Source organism: Taudactylus pleione, unplaced genomic scaffold (assembly GCF_031769625.1).
Source record: "Taudactylus pleione unplaced genomic scaffold, aTauple2 ptg000061l, whole genome shotgun sequence".
In the NCBI taxonomy this organism is placed as follows: Eukaryota; Metazoa; Chordata; class Amphibia; order Anura; family Myobatrachidae; genus Taudactylus; species Taudactylus pleione.
This window is the reverse complement of record NW_028284463.1, coordinates 15808287-15834620: the sequence shown is the minus strand read 5'-3', so window position 1 is coordinate 15834620 and position 26334 is coordinate 15808287. Positions and strand designations below refer to the sequence as shown.

The following is a 26334-nucleotide window of genomic DNA, read 5'->3' as shown; positions in this document are numbered from 1 at the left end:
TGCAGGAGAGCCGGGAAGAATAATGAACCCAGTGTCAGCTGGTGAGCGGCCGTAATAGAGAAGCCGTGCTGATAAACTCCGACCTCCGTCAGATGGTCGGCAGAATGGTTCAGAGCCGCCGTGATAGGTGGTCTTAATGAAGTCCGTATGGAGCTCGTGTGCAGTCCATAAAGTGGATGTGAAACAAAAGTGGTCTACCGCGTTTCTCAGCCCTTGTACGTCCGGCCGTTTCCTCAGAGACTTGTCTCTGTCAAAACCCTCTCCCTGGTTCCCAATCCTCCCCCGGTGCCTAAACATAACCCTAGTCTAACCCTCCCCCCCACTACCTAACCCTAACCGTCCCCTCCCTAACCCTGTTGGAAAAAAAAAAAAGTCGACCATTTTTGTGTTGACCAATGTGTGTCGTCCTTTTGAACCTGTGAACCTTTTAAACCAGTCAACCATTTGTACCTGTCGACCTATTCCCAGTCAACCATCTGATGTCGACCTCTTCATTGTCGAGCTTCCATCTGGACACCCCTCCGGTCATGGACGCAGAAGTCCTCACACTCCTCTTCAACCCTGCTCCCATCCACTGTCTCTGCATTCTCTCCCCTGACACTTGCCGTCACCTAACACAACAGTTAAATTGGTCCCTCTTTACCGACAGCTTCCCTTCCATCTTTCAAACATGCACTCACCAACCCCCTTGTGAAGGGACCATCTCTCAAACCCAACTCTCTCCAGCTACTGCATGCCTTACTCTTCAAGGCTACAACAGTTTGATAACGTTCTCTTGACGCATTACCTGTGGGGTTCCGTCTCTCTTCTCAAGACTCCTACTTCTTGACCTCTCCAGCGCTTCCACAAAGTCCCCTAACTGACACCCTTTACTCCATTGGCCTTCGCTGCTGCACTACTCTTTCCTTGCTTACGCCCTACTTCTCCGATGGCTCACTCAGGAGGATCCTCTTCCTCTGCTGCATGCTGTCCGCTTCCACTATCATATGGCGTCTTTCATGTCTCTGTACTTGGCCCATTGCTTTTCTCGTTACACATCCGTCTACCACCCACACTGCTCCCCCCTGACCAGACTCTCCCCAAACTCCAATGTTTAAATGTTCCACCCCAAGATAGTGCCCACCTCATGCTTCATCTGCCCCAATCACTTGGTTCCCACCACCAAAGTCTCAGTTTGTCCCAACCCCTCCCGTATGTAAGTGCTCTCCTTCTCCTGTCATCATGAAACAGCTCTTTACAATATGCTCCAGTCGTCCTTTATAATTGTTATTTTCTCAGATCTGATACACATAGGAGCAAGAGTGCAGGCCGCTGAATATGTACGATGTACACGATACACTGCTGTTGGTGTATTGCTGCCTGTACGGGGCTGCAGGATCGGTGGAGTCTCAGAAATATTGAGGATTTCTTGATAGCTTGCATTAGGTCCCATAGCAATATAGCACATAGGGTCCGATTCACGCTGCGGTGCGAAAATGTCACAGCCGCCAAGAAATTTATTGAGACGCCCACCTGCAACTTTGCAAGTCCAAGTATCTGCGTACACAGACGAAGCATCGTTCACAGATCCTTTGAATATCGATCTTCTGAATAACCCTATGGTCCTACAGAATGGGAGCAGGAACAGAGATACCGAAGGGGTTTTTCCTTGCGTACGGGACCACAGATGCAGGCTGTGACGTCCCCGAAATGAATGCCATACGCCTGCGTTCTTTGCCAACACTCAGAAACATCCCCCAAACGCTCCCCCACTGTCAATCATACTGCAAGTAAATAGTCGCTGTGAGCAACTACGGTAAAGTATCTTACATCAGAGCTTTCTGGCGAGAATGAACCAGGGATTGGAATGGACAATATAAACAATATAAACTACAAAAGTCACAGCAACTGCTGTGGTTACTTGTTTTCTGGCGCACAGACATCAGAGCTCACCTTAAACTGCTCCTCAGACGCAATGAGCACAGAGTGTGTACCCTGCATGTCAGGAGCTTTCGCCAGGTCACGTGACACCTCCAGGGGTTCCGGTAGAGGGTTGCCCCGCCCATCGAGGACGGCTATCGAAACCACTGGAGCTCGATGCATGAGCTGAATCTCCTTCCCCAGAACAGCCTCCGTCGAGCGGTCCAGGAACTTCTCCCTTGATGGGACGTCCAGAGCGTATGCAAACACGGAGCCAGAGTTGGTGCCTGCCCACATTGTGGGGCCGTGGTGTACAGCTGCGAGGAGGGGGATTAGGAGAATATTGGGACATTATTACAGCAAGTAAATCATGGAGATTATGCTTTTGTCATTGGGAAACCTGATATTTCCCTCTGGCTAGATCCAAAAGGTTATGTTTCTTTTTAAATTTAATTTAGCTTATATTGGCCTGGGTAAGAAAACAATGGACACTAAGCTATATAAATACTATATGGGAGGGAGCATCCCAGAGACTTCAACCATTGCATGTGAATGAAACCAGTACAATACTTATCTACCATTTGAAATGCTCCCTAACAGCAACTAAAGCGAAATACACAGTTAGAAGGGTCATTGGGTTATTTCCGGATGCTGAAACATTAAAGGACTCAAGATGAGGGATCATTACCGTCCCGTAGGAATGTGTCAGCAAAATACAAGCAGCGAACAACACCAGACAGCGAGTCGTCTGCCGAACGTGGCTCAATCCTCCGCTGCACCGGTGCTATATCCAGGTCGTGGGGGCTGGCTTGCTCAGCCAGATGGGCGTTAGCCTCTTGGAGCTGGCAACACACAAAAGAAGAGCGTCAGGCCCCACGACAAAGGGGATACATTACTCATAATGGTGCAAACATCTGCCTCAGTCATACAAAAACATAATGCTGCTTGTGTGACACCACCTAGGCAAAGCCTCATTTCAGTAGGAAAGCATCTATCTTGGAGGGGACAAGCGTACCCTAGAATGGACCGAGTCTCTTGTGCACGGTTACTGTACTTTCCTAACAGAAATTCTACCGTGGACCATTAAAACCGTACAGTGCAATTCATTTAAATTCAGCGTTGCTTAACCTATACAGTATGTAGCAAATTATATACAAGAAACCGTACTAGAACTACTTGGCATGTTCTGGTACAAAGATGGAATATATAAAGCCCTCAATTGCTCCACTCTCCCCTATAATTCCAACCTCATTTCTGTCCACACTGGCTGCCGCCCCGTCCGCTCCTACACAGACGGTCGCCTCACCTCCTCTCACCCCTGCCTCCAATACTTCTCCTGTGCTGGCCCTCTGCTCTTGAAGACACTCCACCGCTCTATCAGACTATCGGCGAGCCTCCAGACCTTAAGGCGAGCACTCAAGACTATCTACTTCATACAAACCTATCAGCCCTCATAACTCTACTCAGTACCTCTGACCAGCCACCCTCCTGGTCATCTTACTTACATAGACTGTATGCCCTCACGTACAAGGCCCTCTTCCCCAGTTCTATCACTGCCACCCCCGTCTCCATCCTTCCCTCCAGTGACTCTGATCCGGTCTGCCCCACATGCATTGAGGGTACAGGCTCATGGATTGAGATTTGCTCCCCCACCCCCAAGGAGACTCCTTGCTTCTCAAGGCATAGTGCATCTCCCCTTTCAACCCCTCTACCCCCACCCCCCTCCCCCTCATTGTAAGGCGCTGCAAACACTGTGGCACCCTAGAAACAAAAAGTTAAAAATCAATATTTCTAGTCACGGAAGCAAAACTTTTAGACAAAGCCAAAAAAAAAAAAAAAAAAGTTCAGACTAAGATGGAGTACACTACCAGTGATTTGAATAATTCAGTGGAGAGGTTTCACTCAATTTGGTCACCCCCTAGTACTCCTCTCAGGCGGTTACCCTTCCTGGCCTCACGCGATCTATAATTTTGCTCCTATTTATTTTTTTATTATAATTATTATGTCTTCGCGGCTCGCTTATATTTTCTTTCCCTTCCCCTTTACCCTACTTTTCTACTTCATCTTTTCTTTTTACTCTATTAGTTATTTTTTAGTAGCTTTATTGGAATGTAAGAGGTTGTTCCTTCCAATTTCTATACTACAGAAATATTTTTATTATGATGTTGATTATGTCTCTTAATATGTTTAATTATTTTTTCTTCATGTGGCTAACTGTTTATCTATAGATTTTATGTTTATTGAGATGCCATACAGAAAAAGAAAAAAGAAGAAAGAAAAAAGAAGAAAGAAGAAAGAAGAAAGAAGAAAGAAGAAAGAAGAAAGAAGAAAGAAGAAAGAAGAAAGAAGAAAGAAGAAAGAAGAAAGAAGAAAGAAGAAAGAAGAAAGTTCAGAAACCAGAGTCTGCAAAAATATGCCCAGAGTGCTCCCTGTGCCCCTTAGTGGAGGAAGAATATATTACGTATTTACATATTTCTGTATCACTCATATCATAACTTGCCATATTTTACAGTGTAACATATCATCACCTACCCTGCTACTCGGGTTACTGGGGTTTGGTCTCTTCTTCCCGGACACTCTGCTCTTCCTTATTCGTCTAAAGGACTGTCTGAGAGATTTCTTCAAAGACTTGACCCGTGAGAGGGGACCTTCCATGGCTAGCGAGTCATTGGGGTGCAGGGTGCACCTGTAATGAGAGAACCGGTATCAGCCCCAGCAGCTTCTCCTGAAACACAGCACAACGCTGCTATATAACCAGAAGACAGGAGTCCCCGCGGGGACCTGCCGAGTCCAAACAAGCAACCGCGGCCTGACACATTATACTGCGAACAAACCACTTTCTCATTTAAAGAGGCTTCGCCATAAACCACTTAATGTATCAAGATACAACGTTTAAGCTTTTTTTCCCCAGGACAAACACTGGCAGACTGGGACAACAAGCTACGTTATTGATTTAAGTAATTGCTGGCAGAAACTGAAGCTGCTTAGAAAACAATGGAAGATACATACAGTGCAACCCTCTCTCAATATGCCATTTACAAAGGAGAAGAGACCAAGGAAATATGGTAACATTAATACATATCGACGGAACAGAGGACAAAAAGCAGTTTTAATGAACATTGTCTTCTAATCACCAAGGACTGAATTCAATTAGCCGCGAAAAGTGACGTCTGGCAAAGAGCGGAATGAATCGCCTCATTCGCCTGCTTTGATGCAATGTATTCTCCATGCGCGTCCCCGCTTTTCGCCCTATTCAATTGTAAAACAGGCGAAAAAGCGGATAGGCGAATGTTTAACAAAGAAACTAGCGAAGAGGACATCTTTTTGGGGGGAAATCGGTCTGTACCCCATAAAAAGCTTCAGTGACCCATCAATATAGAATAGTAGTAGTAACCCTAATAAAAAGGTATTTAGTGAACTTATTTTGAGGCAAAGGGCTGTTATATGAATATTTGCATGTGTGTGGAAAAACATTTTTCTGAAAAAAATATTTTCTAGCATAAGTACCGTAGTTAAATTTGGGGTACCTGAAAATGAGCACTAGTATATTTTGGGGTCTCTAAAAATGAAGATTTACATAAACTTAATAATACACCTGCTGCAGCCTCCTGCAATCTCAAAAACACCTGTCGCATCCATATAGTCCCACAATATACCAGGACCCACTTTTTAAAACTTTTTACATTTTCGCCCTTTCGTTCTTTTTTTAATTAACGGTTATTGGACTGATTAGTCATTAGGAGGTTTCCAAAGGGTTCTGGATCAAATCCACACATTTGCACCCCAACAGTGATTTTGCCTGCCTATATGTGGAGAAACTTCTTCACATCATTTTCCATGCAAAGTTTTCGTGTAGGCGAAAACGTCCTGGAATTGAGTACAGAGAAAAGAAAACAGGCGAAGAGCGCAAATCGGCGAAAACTTTTCTCCAAACAGCACTTTTTGCGGCTAACTGAATTCGCCCTTAAGCATGATAGCTCCATCATACAGTCTTCGAGCAGAAGTGACTCTTATTGTAAAGGCTTAGGTATTTTTTGTTTTACTTCTACAGTGCATCCGGAAAATATTCATAATGCTTCACTTTTTCCCCATTTTGTTATGTTACAGCCTTATTCCAAAATGGAAGAAAATTCATTTTTGTCCTCAAAATCCTACACACAATACCCCATAATGACAATACGTAAAAAGTTTGAGATTTTTGCAAATTTAATAAAAAAAAAACCCAAAAAACTAAGAAATCACATGTACATAAGTATTCACAACCTTTGCTCAATAAATTGTTGATGCACCTTTGGCAGCAAGTACAGCCTCAAGTCTTTTTGACTATGATGCCACAAGCTTGGCACACCTATCTTTGGGCAGGTTCGCCCATTCCTCTTTGCAGCACCGGTCAAGCTCCATCAGGTTAGATGAGAAGTGTCCGTGCACAGCCATTTTCAGATCTCTCCAGAGATGTTCAATCAGATTCAAGTCTGGGCTCTGGCTGGGCCTCTCAAGGACCTTCACAGTTGTCCTGAAGCCACTCCTTTGAAATCTTGGCTGTGTGCTTAGGGTCGGTGTCCTGCTGAAAGATGAACAGTTGCCCCAGTCTGAGGTCAAGAGCGCTCTGGAGCAGGTTTTCATCCAGTATGTCTCTGTACAATGCTGCATTCATCTTTCCCTCTATCCTGACAATTCTCCCAGTTCCTGCCGCTGAAAACATCCCCACAGCATGATGCTGCCACCACCATGCTTCACTAATAGGGATGGTATTGGCATGGTGATCAGTGGTGCCCGATTTCCTCCAAACATAGCGCCTGGCATTCACGCCAAAGAGTTCAATCTTTGTGTCATCAGACCAGAGAATTTTGTTTCTCATGGTCTGAGAGTCCTTCAGGTGCATTTTGGCAAACTCCAGGCGGGCTGCCATGTGCTTTTTACTAAGGAGTGGCTTCCGTCTGGCCACTCTACCATACAGGCCTGATTGGTGGATTGCTGCAGAGATGGTTGTCTTTCTGAATGCTGTAGCTCTGACAGAGTGACCATCAGGTTCTTAGTCACCTCTCTGACTAGGACCCTTCTCCCCCAGTTTAGACGGACGGCCAACTCTAGGAAGAGTCCTGGTGGTTCCGAACTTCTTCCATTTATGGATGATGGAGGCCACTGTGCTCATTGTGACCTTCAAAGTAGCAGATTTTTCTGTACCCTTCCACAGATTTGTCGGAGGTCTACAGACAATTCCTTGGATTTCATGCTTGCTTTGTGCTGACATGCACTGTCACGTGTGGGACCTTATATAGACCGGTGTATGCCTTTCAAAATCATGTCCAATCAACTGAATTTACCACAGTTGGACTCCAATTAAGCTGTAGGAACAGCTCAAGGATGATCAGTGGAAACAGGATGCACCTGAGCTCAATTTTGAGCTTCATGGCAAAGGCTGTGAATACTTATGTACATGCGATTTCTTAAAACTTTTTACACGTTGTCATTATGGGGTATTGTGTGTAGAATTTTGGAGGACAAAAATGAATTTATTCCATTTTGGAATAAGGCTGTAACATAACAATGTGGAAAAAGTTATGCGCTGTGAATACTTTCCAGGTGCACTGTATATTAGGAAATCCAATTCCGGGACCATTTTTCCTGATGAGCCATAGCAGGTCACGAGAACACGGCAAGTGAAATTAATGGTTACCTGGCGAGCACGGGACTTCGCCGGTGATAGTCAAAGAGCCCGAAACCATGGCTGGTACCGAAAGCCACCAGATTCCACTCTGAGTGTAGCGTGACAGCGGTGACCGCAGCCGGCGGCACACACTGTACCAGCATGGTGGTCTGGAATCCAGACGGGAAAAAGAGGGAACCGTTTCTTGGTGTCAGCCTGTCGTGCCCTTTCCACGTGAAGCCTTCTCGGTCTTGTAGGAGGTCAACAGAGGCCACGCTGATCACGTGATCAGATTTCTCATCACTCAGATCCATCACAAGAACCTAGAACAGGCAGACACAATGAAAGAGGCACTGGTCATCGATAGGAGACCGCACAATCCGTACAATAGGTTTGTGGCTTATAAAAGGAAAGCGGTGGATCAATACGGGGTTTGACATAAAATATTCTTCTCTGTACAGATCATCTCAGTTTGTCGATATGAGTGGGAGCATCCATTTCACCTGGATGACATGTCACCTCTTCACTGCTGAGCCCATTTTTGGGCTGGTCACAAAATACCGGGCTTTATTTTATTTAAATAATAGCTAATCTGTGTATTTTTTTTCCCCCATCCAACCACCACCAAGAAATACTTTGCGGTTCTGGCTCTGGCATAAATCCACCTTTCCAGAACGCCAAAAAAAGGTGGATTCTACATACAGGTGTACCTAATAAAATCTGCACTTCTAGATGATTGTGCATTATTTAACTCTTACAAAGTCCAGGAAGAATATGGAAGCCCAATAAGTTTTAGCTTTCTTAAAAGAATAAAGCAGCCTGTTCCACCAATCCCCCCCCCCCTCCATGTTTATGGATTTAAAGATGGGTGAGATCTGGGCAGCTGAACCCTCCAATCTCTGTATTTACTAACACTTTCTGCATTATAAAAAAAAGTGTGTCCCTTTTCAAACAACTTGTTACCATTCAACAACACTGAGATTAGTCACAGTATAAGCCACTAATGTTGCCCATTTATCTCGTTCCCTTCAGGGATGTGAAAGATATCTTTTTCAACACCCTCCTTTGCCGTGACCACAGCAGCACTACATGCCCTAAGCCTGCCGTGTGTAGCAACCATCTTCCTGCAAGCCTCAGACGTCAGCATTACGACACTTACTCCCCAGGTTGTGTCAGAGGATAGAGAATGTAGCAGGACAGCCAGTAAATACTTTTACACCAAGGACCCTTTTGGGTTTTTAAGCATAGTCCTGAATAAACTGGCAATCCCATGTCTTGAGATGGAGGTGTGCAGTGGAAGCGGGACAAACCAGAAGCAGAGAGCAGTGCCGACAGGTAGGTATTACAGCAGAGCAGGAAAAGGGTGAGTCAGCGGAACAGACCAGGAGCGGAGAGCAGTGTCAGGACAGGTAGGTATTACAGCGGAGCAGGAATAGGGTGACCCAGCAGAACAGACCAGGAGCAGAGAGCAGTGCCAGCACAGGTAGGTATTACAGCAGAGCAGGGATAGGGTGACCCAGTAAAACAGACCAGGAGCGGAGAGCAGTGTCAGCACAGGTAGGTATTATAGCGGAGCAGGGATAGGGTGACCCAGCCAGGTCCATACTACTAGTTTCAATATAATGAATTTATGAAATCAGTGCCCATGTCTTCACGACATGAAACATTGGTCAGACCCACATTGCAAATCCATTTATATGCAGTTTACCTTATATATATAAAAAAAAAAAAAAAAAAAAAAAAATCCAATACAGAGAAACATATGCTAGGATTAGCTTTATTCTTTCCATTTTCAGTGATGCACACAGACATACTCCCCTGGCTTATTGGAGTGCTTATTCATACATTTCACATCGAATTACCGTACCTGTCCTGCGGTTCCTGCCACCACCATTTTGCCGCTGTACTTGCAGAGAGCGATCTTCTGAATGCCCAATCGGGGGTCATCACTATATGGGTCGAAGCATCCCACCTATAGAGAATACACAATCCAAAGTATAGCATTAACACTGTGTGACAAGACAGCTGCCGACTCTCCTACAAAATAAAAATATTTATATTATACAAAATACTTATTAGCAAAGATCACATGTACGTCCTGGCACTGGGTGCGATATGTATTGCCGTCGGCCGCATGGCGGTTCAATTCCCGACAGCGGCTGGCCGACAAAGGAGGAAATCCCGATCGTCCTAAAGGTAAGTATTTACTAACCTAACCCCCCTAACCCTCCTTAGGGGTGCCTAACCCTAACCTCCCTCCCTGTGCCTAAACCTAACCCCCCCATCCCCACTGCCTAAACCCAAGTTCCCAGGGGGGGGATGCCTGACCATAACCGCCCCCTGGGGGTGCCTAATCCTAACCCTCCCTCCCCCCTAGCCTAACCCTAACCTCCCAGGGGGTGCCTAACCCTAAGTCCCCCCCCCCCCCCCGGGAGCCCTAAACCTAACACTCCCCCCCTCGGATGTCCGCTGCAGCGCCCGGCATCCGCTCAATCGGGATGCCGTGCGCCGGTTTCACGGCGTCGGGCAAATGACAGGCGTCTAGATTTAGATGCCTGTCATTCGTCTCTAGTCGTGATAAAGCAGTCTGGAGGCCAGCGGTCGGCATTTAGACCGTTGGCTTCCAGACTACATCCCCTATAATTATGGTCAGGTTTTGTTTCGCAAGCTGTGTATTGTGCACTACATTCTCCAGCCTGCAAGTGTCACTGTTGCTGGTTAATCCTGAGACTATGATTTCTCCATAGACAAGACAGGAACAGAAGCAGGGATCCAGAAGAAAATACAATGTTGGAAAATACAAAGGAACCGGCAAGCTAGAGCAATAGTAGATACACAATAAAACAGATTAGGTCAAGAGAGCGATTTACAGTAAATATTAGGTCTTTAGTGACAATTTGAATAAAAAGAAAAAAACTTACACAATATATAGCATAAGATCAACATTTCAGTATTGTACTGTCTTCAGGCATAGCTGTGCGAGTTTTATTGGAGAGCTGGATGTACGTACACATCTCTCTAATAAAAGGTCATTAGCACATTTAAGCAGTCACTCTGAGCCACAGCGTTCTGTCCATTTCCTGAGTGCCGCTATTTACTATACTTTATGGCATTGTTCCATATAGCCAATATGGAGATCAGACGGCATCTACCGGTCACATTTTTTGTAGGAGGCTGCTGATGGATTTTGCAGATTATATAGATAGATGAATATCTACCTACCTAGATCTCTCACACACTAGCGTTAGCTCTTGCTTTCACTACCGCTCACTCGCTAGTGCTTGCTCTCTCTCTCGCCAGCTCTCTCTGCTCTGACAAAGCAGTCTAGCCATCACAATTTGGCCCTTGTCAAAGTTGCTCAGATCCTGTTTTTCATGCTTTCATCAACTTCAAGCACTCAGTGATCACTCACTGCCTAATATCTCCCACCCTATGACAGGTGCCATTGTAATGGGATAATCACTGTTATCCACCTCACCTGTCAGTGGTCTTGGTGTTATGGCTGATAGGTTGTATAACCCCATATGTATGCTGTACCACATTAGCTGTATCCCCACACCACGTACATTGTATAACAGTAGCTGTATCCCCACACCACGTACACATGTACATTGTATAACAGTAGCTGTATCCCCACACCACGTACACTGTATAACAGTAGCTGTATCCCCACATCACGTACACATGTACATTGTATAACACTAGCTGTATCCCCACATCACGTACACATGTACATTGTATAACACTAGCTGTATCCCCACACCACGTACACTGTATAACAGTAGCTGTATCCCCACATCACGTACACATGTACATTGTGTAACACTAGCTGTATCCCCACACCACGTACACATATACAATGTACATGTGTACGTGGTGTAGGGATACAGCTAGTGTTATACAATGTACATGTGTACGTGGTGTGGGGATACAGCTAGTGTTGTACAATGTACGTGGTGTAGGGATACAGCTAATGTTCTACAATGTACATGTGTACGTGGTGTGGGGATACAGCTAGTGTTCTACAATGTACATGTTGTAGGGATACAGCTAGTGTTCTACAATGTACATGTGTACGTGGTGTGGGGATACAGCTAGTGTTCTACAATGTACATGTTGTAGGGATACAGCTAGTGTTCTACAATGTACATGTGTACGTGGTGTGGGGCTACAGCTAGTGTTGTACAATGTACGTGGTGTAGGGATACAGCTAGTGTTATACAATGTACATGTGTACGTGGTGTGGGGATGTACCACGTAAACATGTACACTGTATAACACTAGCTGTATCCCCACACCACGTACATTGTATAACACTAGCTGTATCCCCACACCATGTACATTGTATGACACTAGCAGTAGCCCCACACCACGTACACATGTACATTGTATAACACTAGCTGTATTTCTAAACCACTTACACATGTACATTGTATAACACTAGCTGTATCCCCACACCACGTACACATGTACATTGTATAACACTAGCTGTATCCCCACACCACATACACATGTACATTGTATAACACTAGCTGTATCCCCTACACCACGTACATTGTATAACACTAGCTGTATCCCCACACCACATACACATGTACATTGTATAACACTAGCTGTATCCCCACACCACATACACATGTACATTGTATAACACTAGCTGTATCCCCACACCACGTACACATGTACATTGTATAACACTAGCTGTATCCCCACACCACATACACATGTACATTGTATAACACTAGCTGTATCCCCTACACCACGTACATTGTACAACACTAGCTGTATCCCCACACCACATACACATGTACATTGTATAACACTAGCTGTATCCCCACACCACATACACATGTACATTGTATAACACTAGCTGTATCCCCTACACCACGTACATTGTACAACACTAGCTGTATCCCCACACCACATACACATGTACATTGTATAACACTAGCTGTATCCCCACACCACATACACATGTACATTGTATAACACTAGCTGTATCCCTACACTACGTACACAGACATGTACACTGTATAACACTAGCTGTATCCCCACACCCACATAATAAATGTTAGAGATTGCATTCTCCTGCCAAGCCTATGAGCAGTGACCTGTACATCACACATTCCTGTAGGATATACATTATTTATGTGCCCTCCGAGAACAAGCTTGTCCTTGTTCCATAAAATGTGCAATAAAAAAGCCATAGGAAGTGACCAAATCGTGTAACAACCCCAGAAAACTATAACTGCGCCTCTGGGAACAGCAACGCAGGGCCGGGGAGCGAAACAGGCAGGAACAGCTGATATAAATGTGGCCGGCGAGTCAGTGTCCCTGTGGGAAGAACAAGCTGCAGGGTGGAGCAGGGTCTCTGACATAAGAGCAGGAGGGGGAAGCCAAGCACCAGATGCTGTTAGAAAGCACCGGCCAATCCTTCCAGTAGGCGCCAAGATTAAAGAGATCACATCCAAGTGCTGAGTAGCTTTCTGGCTACCAGCCCCTTCCCCTCCTGTGAGCCACCAAACCAGTGCACGTCAGAGTTTAGGCATCTGCCCAAAAGGTCAGGTTGTCATTTCAGAAGCAACACGAAGGAGAGACACGAAGGCCCCAGAAGATACCCAAAGGTCACAGCACTAAGGCCAAACATACCATATAGCAACTCTCCGTACCTTGCGGAAAGGTGGCCAGTCCTCATCGCCGCTCTGGTTCGAGCTTTCATTGTGGTCACAGTCTGTTTGGAAAATGGCCGCTGTTCCCAGCTTGTAGAGCGGTCGCAGAGCAACGCCAGAAGCATCCCAGAACCGGACCGTGCCATCCTCGTGCCTGGAAGACAAATGCATCTAAAAAATCAGTGGCTCCCCATCTCCGGTCCTCAAGTAACCCCAACAGGACATGTTTTCTGGAGTAGTTTAATCATGCACAGGTGACTTCATCTATTTTGCTGGGTCAGCAATTATATCCCACCTGCTTCCACAGACAGGAAGCCTCAAAACATTACCCTGTTGAGAAAAAAGTGTGGGTTGAGATCAAGAACCACTGAACTATATAAAAGCCAGGTGTTAGAGACATTCCGTTCTAGAGGAATAAACAACAAAAACCACACATATACTTGCACAATAGTCAGGTAAAAAAAAAAAAAAAAATTGTACAAAGTGCAAGCATGGCCTTTTATAAGGACAAGTAGCACGCACTGACCACACAGAGCAAGTGCAGGGGCAGCCAATGTGCGACACTCCAGTTTCTTTGCAACTACACACCCCAGCATGCACTGCCGCTGTTTTGCTGAAAGGGCATGTTAAAACTGTGGCAGGGCATACTGGGATATGTAGTTACAAAGCAAATCGGAGTGCCACACATTGGCTACCCCTGGTTTAGGAAGTCCATTCTATTTTAACATCATTTGGTGCAATGCAATCTAATATATTGCCATATGTAATAAATGACATAAATGTACTTCTCCTTCCCTTTAATTTACAACAGCACCTAACACTTGGTTGCTGACGCCATGCCGCTTATGCATGTGTTATGCTGCAAGGTTTATAAATCATGTATTTGTCCTGCATGGTTTGTACTGTAAATAACTATTTCTTGTGTGCTCATTGGTGTATGTACTGTGTAAGGCGCTGCGGAACCCCTGTGGCGCCATATAAATAAAGGAGGATACTAATACTAATAATAATTAAGAGCAGAATACATTAACCCATTTGTGGGCTTAACCAGTATAAATGACAATGAGGTCATGCCAGCCAGTAGAAAGCAGTGGTACTACCAAGGCAGCTCTTCATCGAGCTGAAATAACTCTGGAGATGGCAGCCCATCCTCAAATATTTGCCCACAAACACTGTTGTGTACAAAATACACATCATTTATCTGACAATGACTAATGAGAGGCCCGGAAATCTAGAAACAATGCACCATACCCACCATCAGGGGGCAGAGCGGCAGTAGGGATCAGGGTATAAGACACACAAGGCAGTGTGTACAGTTCCGCATACACAATACTCTCCCCCTTACGAGGGAGTGTCTGCAGCCCAAATCTCTTTTCACCTCTCCCACACACACATCTGGAGCCGTGCTGACACCACTGGGCACTCCCAGCCCTACACTCCCGGACTCCTGGGGTTTGCTACAATCCCAAAATCTTCTTTTTTTCCAATTTTCTCATTCTTCATTGTTCTGTTTGTACTGGCTCAGCTGCCAAATTAATACAAGAGACGCTGAGCCCACACACAAATCAGTCTTCTTTCCTCCTCTACGGCTCTAGATAAACACGACGCAGCTTCCCCCCCTGCAGGATTTGGGATCATGTGACCTGCCCCACCATTCCAGATGCAGGTAGGCAATGCTTATTACTGAACCATAGTATGGGTCTTATACAGCTGTCGGTGGTGCAGAGAGGGGATCCCAGCATCAGCACTTCTACTGCTCACGGCATGAAGGATGCGTCTCCATTACAAGGGCTTTCTCTACCTTTCCCATACTCCGCAACCTTTGGGTGAATTTGAATATTCATGGAAGCCATACTTTCCCCAAGAACCTATCAGGTGTATAAGATCGCTACATCTTCAATGCTCTACTGCCCACTGGTTAGGGGGCATGCTTACAGCATTTAATGGGTTAACCAGGTTCCAGATTCCTTAGACACAGTTGGTTAATCATGTACTATACTGTGTCTGGGGCGCATAGTATGAGAGATTATAAGCTATAGGTGTCAGAAAAACTTGGACCTGGTATCACATTTCAATATAAAAGCATACAGGCAGCTGCAGAGACACACAAAGCCGCCAGCTGAACATGGCTATAAAGTATGGCTGATTTATTAAAATAAAAGGGAGAGGAGGAGCAGCGCAAAAAACTAAAGGAGGTGCCGAATTCATCTACTGCAATTACCTGCCACGTGGACTTGCTATAGGACTACAATAGATAGAAATGACATACATGCCCAAGCACCATACACTGTTGTGCTAATGCAGGAGATCAGATTTCGTCAATAGCCAATCACTGTTGCCCTAACTCACCCAGTAAGCAGGAGGCCCCTCTGTGACGGTTCTTCGGCCAAACTCCTTCCACCATCTATTGGCCAGTTCTGGAGGGCAGAAAGAGGTTACAGCACCTTAGAGAGGATAATAAAAATAACTAACATCCCAGCTGTCAAAATGCAGCCAGACCGCACAACCAGAGTAATCAGACAGCCAGCGACTATAAAAGAATTGCAGTTACCAATGACGAAGAACGCATTCACACTTTCCAGATGCAGGCAAACCTCCTGAGAACTGCACAGGACTCTCAGGGCTTGACTAGATCGCTTTAAAATACAGAAGGTCAAAAAAAAAAAAAAGAGGATCCCAAGCCAAAATGAAAGATTTAGAAGCCGCTGCCCTAGACGGCTGTAGTGGTGTTTTGCAGCTCATATCTTACCGCAGAGGAGAGCTGCGGATTCTGCTGCTCGCCAGCTAGAATGATCCGCTCCCACAGCTTGAGTGTGACATTGGAGATGTGATAGGAGCAGGTGATGGCGGAGGAGTGCAGCGGGGCAAGGTAAGGTGAAGGTATAGTGGGCCAGCCAGGGGTCTGCAGGTCAATGACAACCAGCTCTTCTTCCACCAGGACGACCAGAGCAATGGGATTGTCCAAACCTGGAAGGGAGCACAGGACACAACATCAAAATGACGGGAGCGACCAGATTACCCTGTGCTGTAATCCAGGCTTGGCCAACCTGTGGCTCTCCAGTGGTTGTGAAACTACAAGTGCCAGCATACCCTCCCACTGATCAGCTGGTAAAGCATGCTGGGACTTGTAGTTTCACAACCACTGGAGCGCCACAGGTTGGCCAGGCCTGCTGTAATCTCTTACCCCACACAGTAATGTGTATATTCTAGGTGCGTGTTTTGTCTGTCTGGGTGCCTAGCAAAGGGGGCACAATCCGATTAATAGGGATATATTTAAATAGAGCTAGCAGAGAAGGGATCATACCGTCCTCACTCTGGAGTGGGCACACAGTGAAGAAGTCTATGAGTCGAGAGGTGAAGTCTAAGGTAACCAGCGTCTTCCCTTGCATGATGGTGACGCAGTGCCGGTCGCCGTAGCTGGCCCGAGGCATGCCCCCGCTGAATATGATGTAATGATTCCTGGGACAACAACAAACAAAGAAAGGTAGATTAACCATAGGAGATGGTCTACACAAGATAGCTGACAGTCACCCCTCGAGGCAGCAAAGAAAAACAAAAAAGTTTATAAAAACAAAATACATACCCAGAGCTGCTAGACTGCCACTGAATTTTGTTGATGGCTTTGCAGGGGAATGGACCTGGAATAAAAATGAATGTATATATAAAACACGACAATCAATTAGAAGCTTTGTACATCCTATAGTTTAGAACAGGTCCAAACGTGCATTAGTGTACAAGTCTCCACCCATTCCCATATAGTCAGCGGCTGTAGCCTGCCAATAAGGCCACCAACTCTACCGCACGCTAGTAAAGCCAATGAAGGCCGTCTTCCATATTACACAGAGAGGTCTGCCTAAGAGAGATCTCCTACCTGCGGAGGTAGCAAGAGGAGATACATTACTAATTTGTGCGGGTGTCGGATCTCCCCAAATGTCAGTACACAAACTCTTATGTATCATCTAATACTATGCACAAGGCCTCAGGTTTTGGTGGATAGATTGGCCTTCTGACAACAGGCTGCGAGCCCCTTACAGGATTCCAGAAAGAGTTCACAGGAAGGACAGCAGTTATTGCTCTTACTTTGGTATGTGTGACTATGAAGTCGCCAGTTTTCATTTACATGTTGGCAATACTGCTCCTTTACAGGACTGGTTCTTTAATTGAAGGAAAATAGCACGCAGGGGGTTGGGTCTCTTAGCCGCTGCGTTTCATATATGTGCTGTCATAATGCTTAGACCCTGTGTTTTGCCCACATCCATTCTGATCAAGGACAGGATTAAATGGATATTCATCTGGTACAGGAGAAAGTACATTCTACCGATGGCCGCAATCGAGGTGTAGGGAAAGGCCAGCTGTCAGCAATTCTTAATCTGCTTTCTAATAGCCAGTACTAGAGGAGCCACTGCTGGGCAGCTGCTTCCCCAGCGAGTGTATCCGACACACAAGCACTTCCGAGCCAGGAAGCTATTGCAGGTAAGGATGAAGATGCCAACAATCCCACCACCCTATAACTGGACTCACCATACGGTATAGTAGAAGTCACAGGCTGTGATGTAGTGGGGGAATTACTGTTCATTGGCCACACCATGTACCCGCCGTCGCTGTGAGAGCTGATCAAGGACATACCACTGCTCTCCCAGTATAGACTCTCCAATTGCTGTGGACACAAAGGCATCAACATGTAGAACTACGCAGAGCAATAAACATATGTTCTACACACGGACATAACAATGGGGGGAGGAGGGGGAGGTTATAGCAGAGATTAAATTAGAAAACATTTTTTACATCCTGGTTTCTGCAACATGGTGAAAACTTTGGATTCTGGAGATTGCCCATTGTAATGCAAGTCCAATACAACACCCCTCACATCAGTCACCTGGTTCCCCAAGAAGAGATGCTCCACCGTCCGGGACTCCCGGTCCCATAAAACAACCAGCCCCCGGCTGTAGCCAATCACTATCTTTCCCGGCTGCTGTGGATGCTGCTGTAAAGATTCCACCGGGCCGAGGGCTTTCCCACATCTGTATTCATCAGGGAGGCTGCCAAGAAGGAAAAAACACAACACAGATCAGGGGGTGCAGAAATCAGAATTTGGGGTACACGTAAACATCTAACAAGTACAAGCAGACATCTAAGGGAGTGACATGCTATAGCCAACATGCACTATTTACCGAGCAATGTAATCCAGAAACTAAACAGTGTTGCCTGTAAGAGACATCCTTAAAAACATCATCTTTGGGGCAATCAAGCCTTTTGCTGGGCTCCAAACACATAGTTATGTGTAGGTCTTAATTGAGGTAATGCCATGGTCTCTAGGGCCAAGTTACTTTCAGGTCTTCATTTTAGACCATGATCTTGGGTTATGGAAGAGTGATCTTCATGTATTGGTTTTATGCAGATCTGATACATATAGGCCCTGATTCAGAGCCGGACGCTCTGACCAGAGCGCTTGCTCTGAATCAGGGCCCACCTCCATTAATATGGAGCGTCCTCCTGGACGCTCGTATAGCTGTGGGTCACCACCCATAGCATATACGAGCGTGCAGGATGATGGTCGCGATGGTCTTGACCATCGAAACTGCGAGCAAAAGCCTGCGGTTGGGTTTTTCAACCGCAAGGCCAGGAGTGATTTTGGCTCTATCAGAGCCAAAATCACTCCCACTGACATCACTAGTGATGTCAGTGGGGCCAGCTTCAGACGGTAGGCGTTCCCTTGGGAACGCCTACGTCTGGCAGGCACGCCCACCAAAGGGGGCGTGCTGTCAGTCACCATCGACAGCACGCCCCCTTTGATGAGACACTCCAAGCGAAGGAAAGTCAATCGCTCGTCGTGTCTCGCGCATGCGCACGACGGAGCTCCCTCCGTCGTGTGCATGCGCAGTGGGGACCATCGACCCACTTGCGAGCGGACAGCCGCTCGCGAGTGGGTCTGAATGAGGGCCATAGTCCTTAGATCAATGTAATAGCCCAATGCAAAGAGTGGGTGTAACTGCACCCCAAGGTCTCCTCACCTGTGCAGTACTTCATCTTGCAGCAAGGTCTGATCCTCCAGGAGCTTCAGGCTTGGGATCTGCAGGAAGTAAACGCCGCCTCCTTCTGTCCCCAGGCCGGCTACGTCACAGGAGGCTGCCACTAAGATCACAGTCACATGGGTGACACTTGGAGGAGAGCTGCAAGCACAAGTTGCCAATCAGAAATGAAAATCAAACCTCAGCAGTCTGCGCCCTAAACTGTCCAAAGCATCCCTGTGAGAAAACGGCTTCTCCACCTTAAAAGCCTATTTTTGCTCTATAGCAGCCAACTCATTGTAACACTGGTCACCTGACCTGCTGTAACGGCGATCTAGTATTGACTGTTACTGCTGCAGGCAATCATGCTTACAGCCTTTGGTGGAGCTCCTGATCACACGCGTAGAGCGTGCAGTAACACGGATCACTGCCAGTTTAGTACTAATATAAACGTATGTACATACATACGTGTTAAATATGTTAGGGTACTACAAAGAGCAAAATACATTTTAAAGTAGAGCAGCCCCAATCGCAAAATCACCAAAGTATAGAATTAGTTTTCTTTAGTTGCTAAAAGGGAATCGCATCCTCCAGATAACGGGACACAGTCACACCTCGAATATGTCAAGGGGTAATAGGACCACGCCCTGGATTACAGAACATTGTTCCGCTCAGCCTATGAAACTACATAAAAAAAATAAAGTCTAGCAGTAAAAGGTGGCAAACTGCTAAAATGCTGCATTACAGGCGTTGCCCAACATCTAACGAATGATATCAACAGGGCTCGGTAATCAGGGCGGTGGACCGTGACAACCGCGTCGAGAGAGATGAGCCATCCCGATAACAGCCATGGCCCCCGGTAGCGACCATCTAGCTGCAAGTACAGATTAAAAAAAAAAAAAAAAAAGTGTGGCCCAGCCAGCCGGGTGCACATATAAAAGGGAGGAGCTGCAGGCTGATGATGTGTAGAGGGGGAGGAGTTTTGAAGATGTGCCCACTCCTCCAAAATGTGTCCTCTAAACCCCAGGTAGTAGTGTCCCCCCCCATAGTAAGGGACTTTATGGTGAGCATCAACAATTCTATTTTATCCTCTGGCCTTTAGAAAATGCCTACACACGGCAGAGGAGATATTGGTTTATGTCCAGTTGCATCTTACACCAAGCTGAGTGTTTTGTTTATCTCCCCTTACTTTTCTATTTTACACCAAGACATTTATATTTACCCAAGACGACTTGCTCACCTGACACCTCTTGTATATATGTCACACGCTAGCTCTGTGCATACGGCTGTAGCAGAGATGTAGGGTGACACTAACAAAACTGGTATACTATATAAAAGACCACACCGGCAGCCTGCTCAGTGTTACATCATTTTCTGAAAGAGGGACGTATCGTATTAAAAAGGTGGCATTTTATAGTAAAAAAACAAAACCTTAAAAAAAAAACAAAAAAAAACGCAAGGTGGTCTTACAGCTATTTATTTTTGTTTGTTCACAAAAAGGGCCAAAAAGGCATAACTAGGAACTAAACATAAATCAGAAGCCTTCCCAATGGGTGGCAATAATGGGCTCTCACACTTACCTACAGAATAAACGGAATGGGTATGAAATCGCGCCGGCCGCATGGCCGGCGGTTCGATTCCCGTCAGCTTCAGCCCGACAGGAGCAGAGTGCGACGCAGCGGAAGCCCGACAGCGCTGGAAATCCCGATCGTGGATAGGTAAGTATCCACTAACCTAACCCCCCTAACCCTCCTTAGGCGTGCCTAACCCTAACCACCCCCATTCCCCGCTACCTAACCCTAAGTCCCCCCCGAGGGTGCCTAACCCTAACCCTCCCTCCCATGGCCTAACCCTAACCCTCCCGGGGGGGGGGGGGTGCCTAACCCTAAGTCCCCCCCGGGAGCCCTAAACCTAACCCCCCCCCCCCCGCGGCTGTCCGCTCGCGGTGCCCGGCATCACTACGATCGTGATGCCGGGCGCCGGTCTCCCGGCGTCGGGGAAATGCGGGCGTCTAAATGTAGACGCCCGGCATTTCACCCTTGCCGGGATAAGACAGTCGGGAAGCCGGCAGCCGGTATATAGGCAGTCGGCTTCCCGAATAAACATTTCAACCATACATTTAGTGACAACCATTAGTACAGGCAGGTCCAACCTCACAATTACCAGGAATAAGTGCTATTGGATTTCCATTAGAGCAGTTTAAAACAAAATATATATTTTTTTAAAAAGTACCCAATTTCGCCCAAGACTACCTATGCTTTAAAAAGTTTGTTCACAGCAAACTTCGAATAAAATATCATGAATTTCAACCGAGCCCTGAGGTTTCCTTCAGACTAGCTCAACATAGAGCCTGCATACATGTATCTAACTTTAGAAGGCATATTGAGGATTAAAAACAAAAGGTTTATAAATGTTAATACAACCCGAATTTATACAGCACCAGTATATTGTGCTGCACTGTACAACTGGTTCAGACATTTAGCAAGCGTACGTGTGCCCTAAGATAGCAGACTAGTGTCCCGTACACTGGAGAAGGTGCTGCTTAACACTGAGGAAGAACTAGGAGCATTGGTTTGATCAGAAATGATGCAATAAAACTTAGGAAGCATATAAACTTAGCGTTAAAACTAAATAAAAAATACATACACCAAGTTAAAAAAAAGAAAATCCCAGTCACATTTGTGCAAACAAACACTTACACCCACCACTTCCTAAAGAATGCCCCAACCTTACACCAGTGTGACCCTCTTATCCTTCACGCTTGTATACTGCCATCCCCTGCCCTTCCGCTACACTATGAAAATTTGTAATATATGTAAAAATATATATAGTGATGTAATCCGGAAACGAGGAGGAACACAAACCTATTCTGTATAATTGTTAATAGGGCAGATGGTTTATTAGTCCAACTCTGACCGTGAGATAGGCTTTCAAATAAATATAGCCATGTGTAACAAGCAACCTGAATAATTTATTTAGTTACCAGGAACTTCACCCTCCAGATAGTGGACAAAAGGTAACAGAACAGTCACCTCTACAACATATTACAGCATCTGCTGATCTATTTCCTCTAAGATACAGGGGAGGGGGGGGGGGGGGGGGGATTTTGGGTTGGGGAGTCGGGCATCCTACCAGTCCATAAACAGGCAAGGTTTCATTTAAAGCACAATGGAATGTGATCTGGCTAAATGTAACATATATGTGTCAGGTCAGCAATGGGGGAGGCCTTACATAGTCTATAGTTACTTTCGGCAGTGTATTTTATTTTTCCCCTGAAGCCTAGGCTAGAAACCCCCCCCCCAACTTAATGGCCGCCATTCTTCCGGTCAGACACAAGCGTGAGAGAGAAAGAAGGAGCGTTTGAGTACTTAGCGTAGTCGAACCCTTGCCGTCCCGGGAGGAGGAAGCTGCAGGTTTCTTCTATATGAGAGCAGCCGTCCTTCAGTTGCATCTCCCACAAGTGTAGGGTGTTGTCATCCAGCAGAGAGAGGAGCCGGCCCTGGCAGACAGACAATATGGTGAATACACCCCGCTGCTTCCTCTTTCAAAATAAGGGTGGTATATTTACTAGAGTGCAGGTTTTTAGCAGTGGAGATGTTGCCCATAGAAACCAATCAGATTCTACTTAACATTTATCTAGCACCTTATAGAAGATAAAAGCGAGAATCTGATTGGTTGCTATGAATATCTCTACTTCTAAAAACCCGCACTTTAGTAAATATACCCCTAAGGCTTGACATAAGAGTCCAGCTGAGTCTCACACAAAGCAGAGGCAGCCAAATTGTGGCATCACCGGATTAGAAACCAGTGCCTCATGAATAAAAGGCTGTGCATTACCACGTGAGGGCATGTCCTGCTTAGAGGACCAATAGGCTGCATTCTCTCACATAACTGCCCAGCCATAAAAAAGGGGCATCCTCCACTGCAAGAAGGGAGCAGTGTGTGTGTGTGTGTGTGTGTGTGTGTGTGTATAAATATATACACGTTGACCTTACCTGTCCAGGCAGGAAGTGCATCTGAGTGACAGTCGCCATGTCCTTGTGCAGTCCTGTAAACTCGACACCAGGGGCCCCATATCTGCAGGAGGTCAAGGAAATGAACCAGACTGTTGCCAGGGCACCGATGTGCAAGATTATTAATAGATTCAGCCTCTCTCTCAGCCCTGCAATGCAGACAATACCTATAGCCTTTTTCATATTGAAGAAAAGAAAAAAAATTAAAGTTACGAGAATGAATCTGCCCATTTAAAATGAACCGTGGTATAACTATGGGAGTTCATCAGCAAGTTTACCAAGGTCATACTTGCAGGATACCTACTAATTATTCGGGTCTGGGCTTGATGGAGGGGGCCCAGTGAGAACCTGGGCTGCAGTGGGGCAAGGGAGGCTGGCAGCAGCAGTCTCCCCTGCCTGTGCAGTGAGGGAAATAGATCACACAGATTGCACCCCCCCCTGAATTAGCCCCTGCCTCACAGCTCTCCCTGTTCTGTGTGCAGCACTAGAAATACTTTTTTTCCCCTAAGGAGTATGTGGCCACACCTCCTGCAATTAGGCCACACCCCCAAAAAAGTACCAAAGCCCAAAACAGCTCTCTACAGGCCCGAGCACTAATCCTCATTTTCCAATTCCTATTTCCCTAGATTATAAGCATTACCTCTCTTTCCCGGTCTGTTATTCCTCACTCTCCATTTATTACTTTTGTTCCTAACCGTAAATGCACAAGCGAACATGTTGGTGCTATATAAGAGTTATTAAATTAATTCTAAAAAATGTCTGACAGACCTAATACAGCAGAGCAGAGATTAGCTGTCACCTATAGTGTCTTATCACATAGCAGCCAGAAAAACAAACTAGCATCAGATAATCTGAGCACCAGCTAGTGTTCTACTTGAAATAGGCTATTAAATTCACCCTAAACTGCTTTATAGCAAATAACTACCGACGCATTTCACAAACTGCAGCATACATTAGTGAACATTAGTGGAAATCATATGGGGTGGGAGGGGGCGAGCAGGGGTGGTTCTCACCTATGCACACCAACCTTCCTGCCAACAAATATTGCTATTGCACAATTGTATTCTCTAAAGGAAGCAATCCATCCAGGATGTAGTTTATATCCCGGTCTCTTGGAGAAGTGAAAGCAGTAGGAAACTGGGGGGACGTTGTCAAAACGCGTTGCTGCTAAATCAGATATCAGAGTATTCACACACAGATGTGATATTTTGTGTGAAATTCAGATGTCCCATCATTTAAGAAACTGAACCATTATCAGGGGCAGAACCAGAGATGTAATATGGTCCAGGGGCAACAAATGGGATAAGTCACTATGGGACACTTTTGGATGTTGGCCTGGAATGGACACTGAACATGAAACAATGTATGTAACGCTGCAATAGTTCTTCTGTAAATAAAAGCAGTTACCCATGGATACACTGAGCGCAGAATTCAGACAGGGCCCGCGTCAGATCTCACCCAGGAGACTACATTCACATGCCCCCATCGCGGGAACAATTGTGACTGGGAGGGATGAGAGAGTTATTCATTTGGCTCCTGCTGGATCATGCACGACGCGGCTTGTCCTGCTTACACAGCACCGTGCACCAATAATCCCAGGGTCAATAGGGTTACATGAACCCCAGACTACAGGACAAGAGCTGGCGGACCAGGAGGACTGACTCACTAGCACTAGAAAGCTGCAGTCACCCACTGCTTCCCTCACTCTTCCCAAAATAGCAGCGGGGAGGCAACACCTGATCAGCGGCGATTCCCTGGTCAGTGTGGTCCATGCTGCTGCTTAGCAACGCACAAGTCACATGCATCATATACTCCTGTTTGCAGATTCCCTATGTATCAGGCAGAAACAGGATAAGTGTCTGTATAGATTACAGGCCAAGATTTAGGAGGCTCAGATACAGGAAGTGTGTCCACATAACTGGTTTCTATAGAATAAGTATTCAGTTATGGTGCTGAGCTCTGATAATGTGGCTGCGGGCACTGCCAGCGCAGGAGCACAGGGGCACCGCCAGCGTGGGAACACAGGGGCAGGCACATCTTCAGTCCTCCACACTATCCTTACCAAACACAACTAGACAAACCTGTTTATTTGGGGAAGGGGGGAGGGTTACCAAGTTCCTATACATACTCCATGATATAAATTATTAATGTTAATTATAAAGATTTCACACTTAGAATTATAAATAGAATTTGCTCGCTATACGTTATTTTAAGACATTTGTCCCTAACGAGCACGGTGAGAGCAGGACAGAGGCGCTTGATTTCAATGCAAACAGTCACTTCTTCATTGACGGATGGATCCAGTGCGCAATTGCATGTCTGCGGTGCACACAGACTGGCAATGACGTGTAATAAGCTTGACCACAGACACAGGACCCTGTTCTTCCTAAACGCAGCAGCGCATCACAGAAGCCAGCAGCGGGCGTCTTCTACTACAGATACCTTCTGCTGCTTTTACATATTTCCGCACAACAGCTACGTCCAAAGACGCAGCTACTGTGTGAACTGAGTCCATCTCTGAATCAGGCCCGCCATTCAAAGTCCTCATGTATAAACCTTCCACTACTAAGGGTTAAGAGCTTCTCATTATACCCAGGTAAGTGTCATACAGTACACATCACAGTGGTTTGCTTCCCCACTCACTTTAGCCCTTGACGGAACCAGCAGCAACAATGAGTCAACCTCAATACACCGAGCACCCATCTGAAGCACTAGGGGTGCAGATAGAAAACACAGAGTGTACACGCCGCACTACATATGGTACCTCCAGGACATCAGCCTTCTCTCTATCAGCTTCACACACCTATGCTGGCACAAAACGAGGTCTCTGCCCTTACAAGAGGCGCTGCTCCAAGGCTGTGGTCTGAGGTCAGGGTCTGGATACAACCTACTGTATCACACATCTGAACTCATCCACCATCTCCTCCCAGTCCTGGGGGGCAGATCAATAATGAAATAACGGTAATCCATAACATATGCAGCTGCTACATGTCAGATTGCGAAGTCTTGCAGAGAGACTCCCTGCGACTGCCTTGTTTACCATAACACAGAATACATTAGCAGCATTCTCCAGAACGAGTTTGCAAAGTTTGGATCCC

General features: G+C 46.0%; 1 protein-coding gene across 2 annotated transcripts in view; it reads right to left on the bottom strand.

The window, feature by feature from the left end:
• Positions 1-26334, bottom strand: part of LLGL1 (LLGL scribble cell polarity complex component 1) — a 48754-nt gene that overhangs the window by 5332 nt on the left and 17088 nt on the right. Inside the window, exons 3-17 of one of the 2 annotated variants that reach the window (XM_088464796.1) lie at positions 23219-23300; positions 22592-22722; positions 19227-19385; positions 18092-18254; positions 17737-17872; positions 16799-16853; positions 16520-16674; positions 15965-16182; positions 15565-15632; positions 13216-13369; positions 9414-9518; positions 7577-7869; positions 4432-4585; positions 2588-2741; positions 1933-2216 (exon numbers count right to left, since the gene is read on the bottom strand). In XM_088464796.1, coding sequence (XP_088320922.1) covers positions 1933-2216; positions 2588-2741; positions 4432-4585; positions 7577-7869; positions 9414-9518; positions 13216-13369; positions 15565-15632; positions 15965-16182; positions 16520-16674; positions 16799-16853; positions 17737-17872; positions 18092-18254; positions 19227-19385; positions 22592-22722; positions 23219-23300 — 2311 coding nt within the window. The remainder of the gene's footprint in view (positions 1-1932; positions 2217-2587; positions 2742-4431; positions 4586-7576; positions 7870-9413; positions 9519-13215; positions 13370-15564; positions 15633-15964; positions 16183-16519; positions 16675-16798; positions 16854-17736; positions 17873-18091; positions 18255-19226; positions 19386-22591; positions 22723-23218; positions 23301-26334) is intronic. The other variant, XM_088464797.1, reaches the window with a different exon arrangement.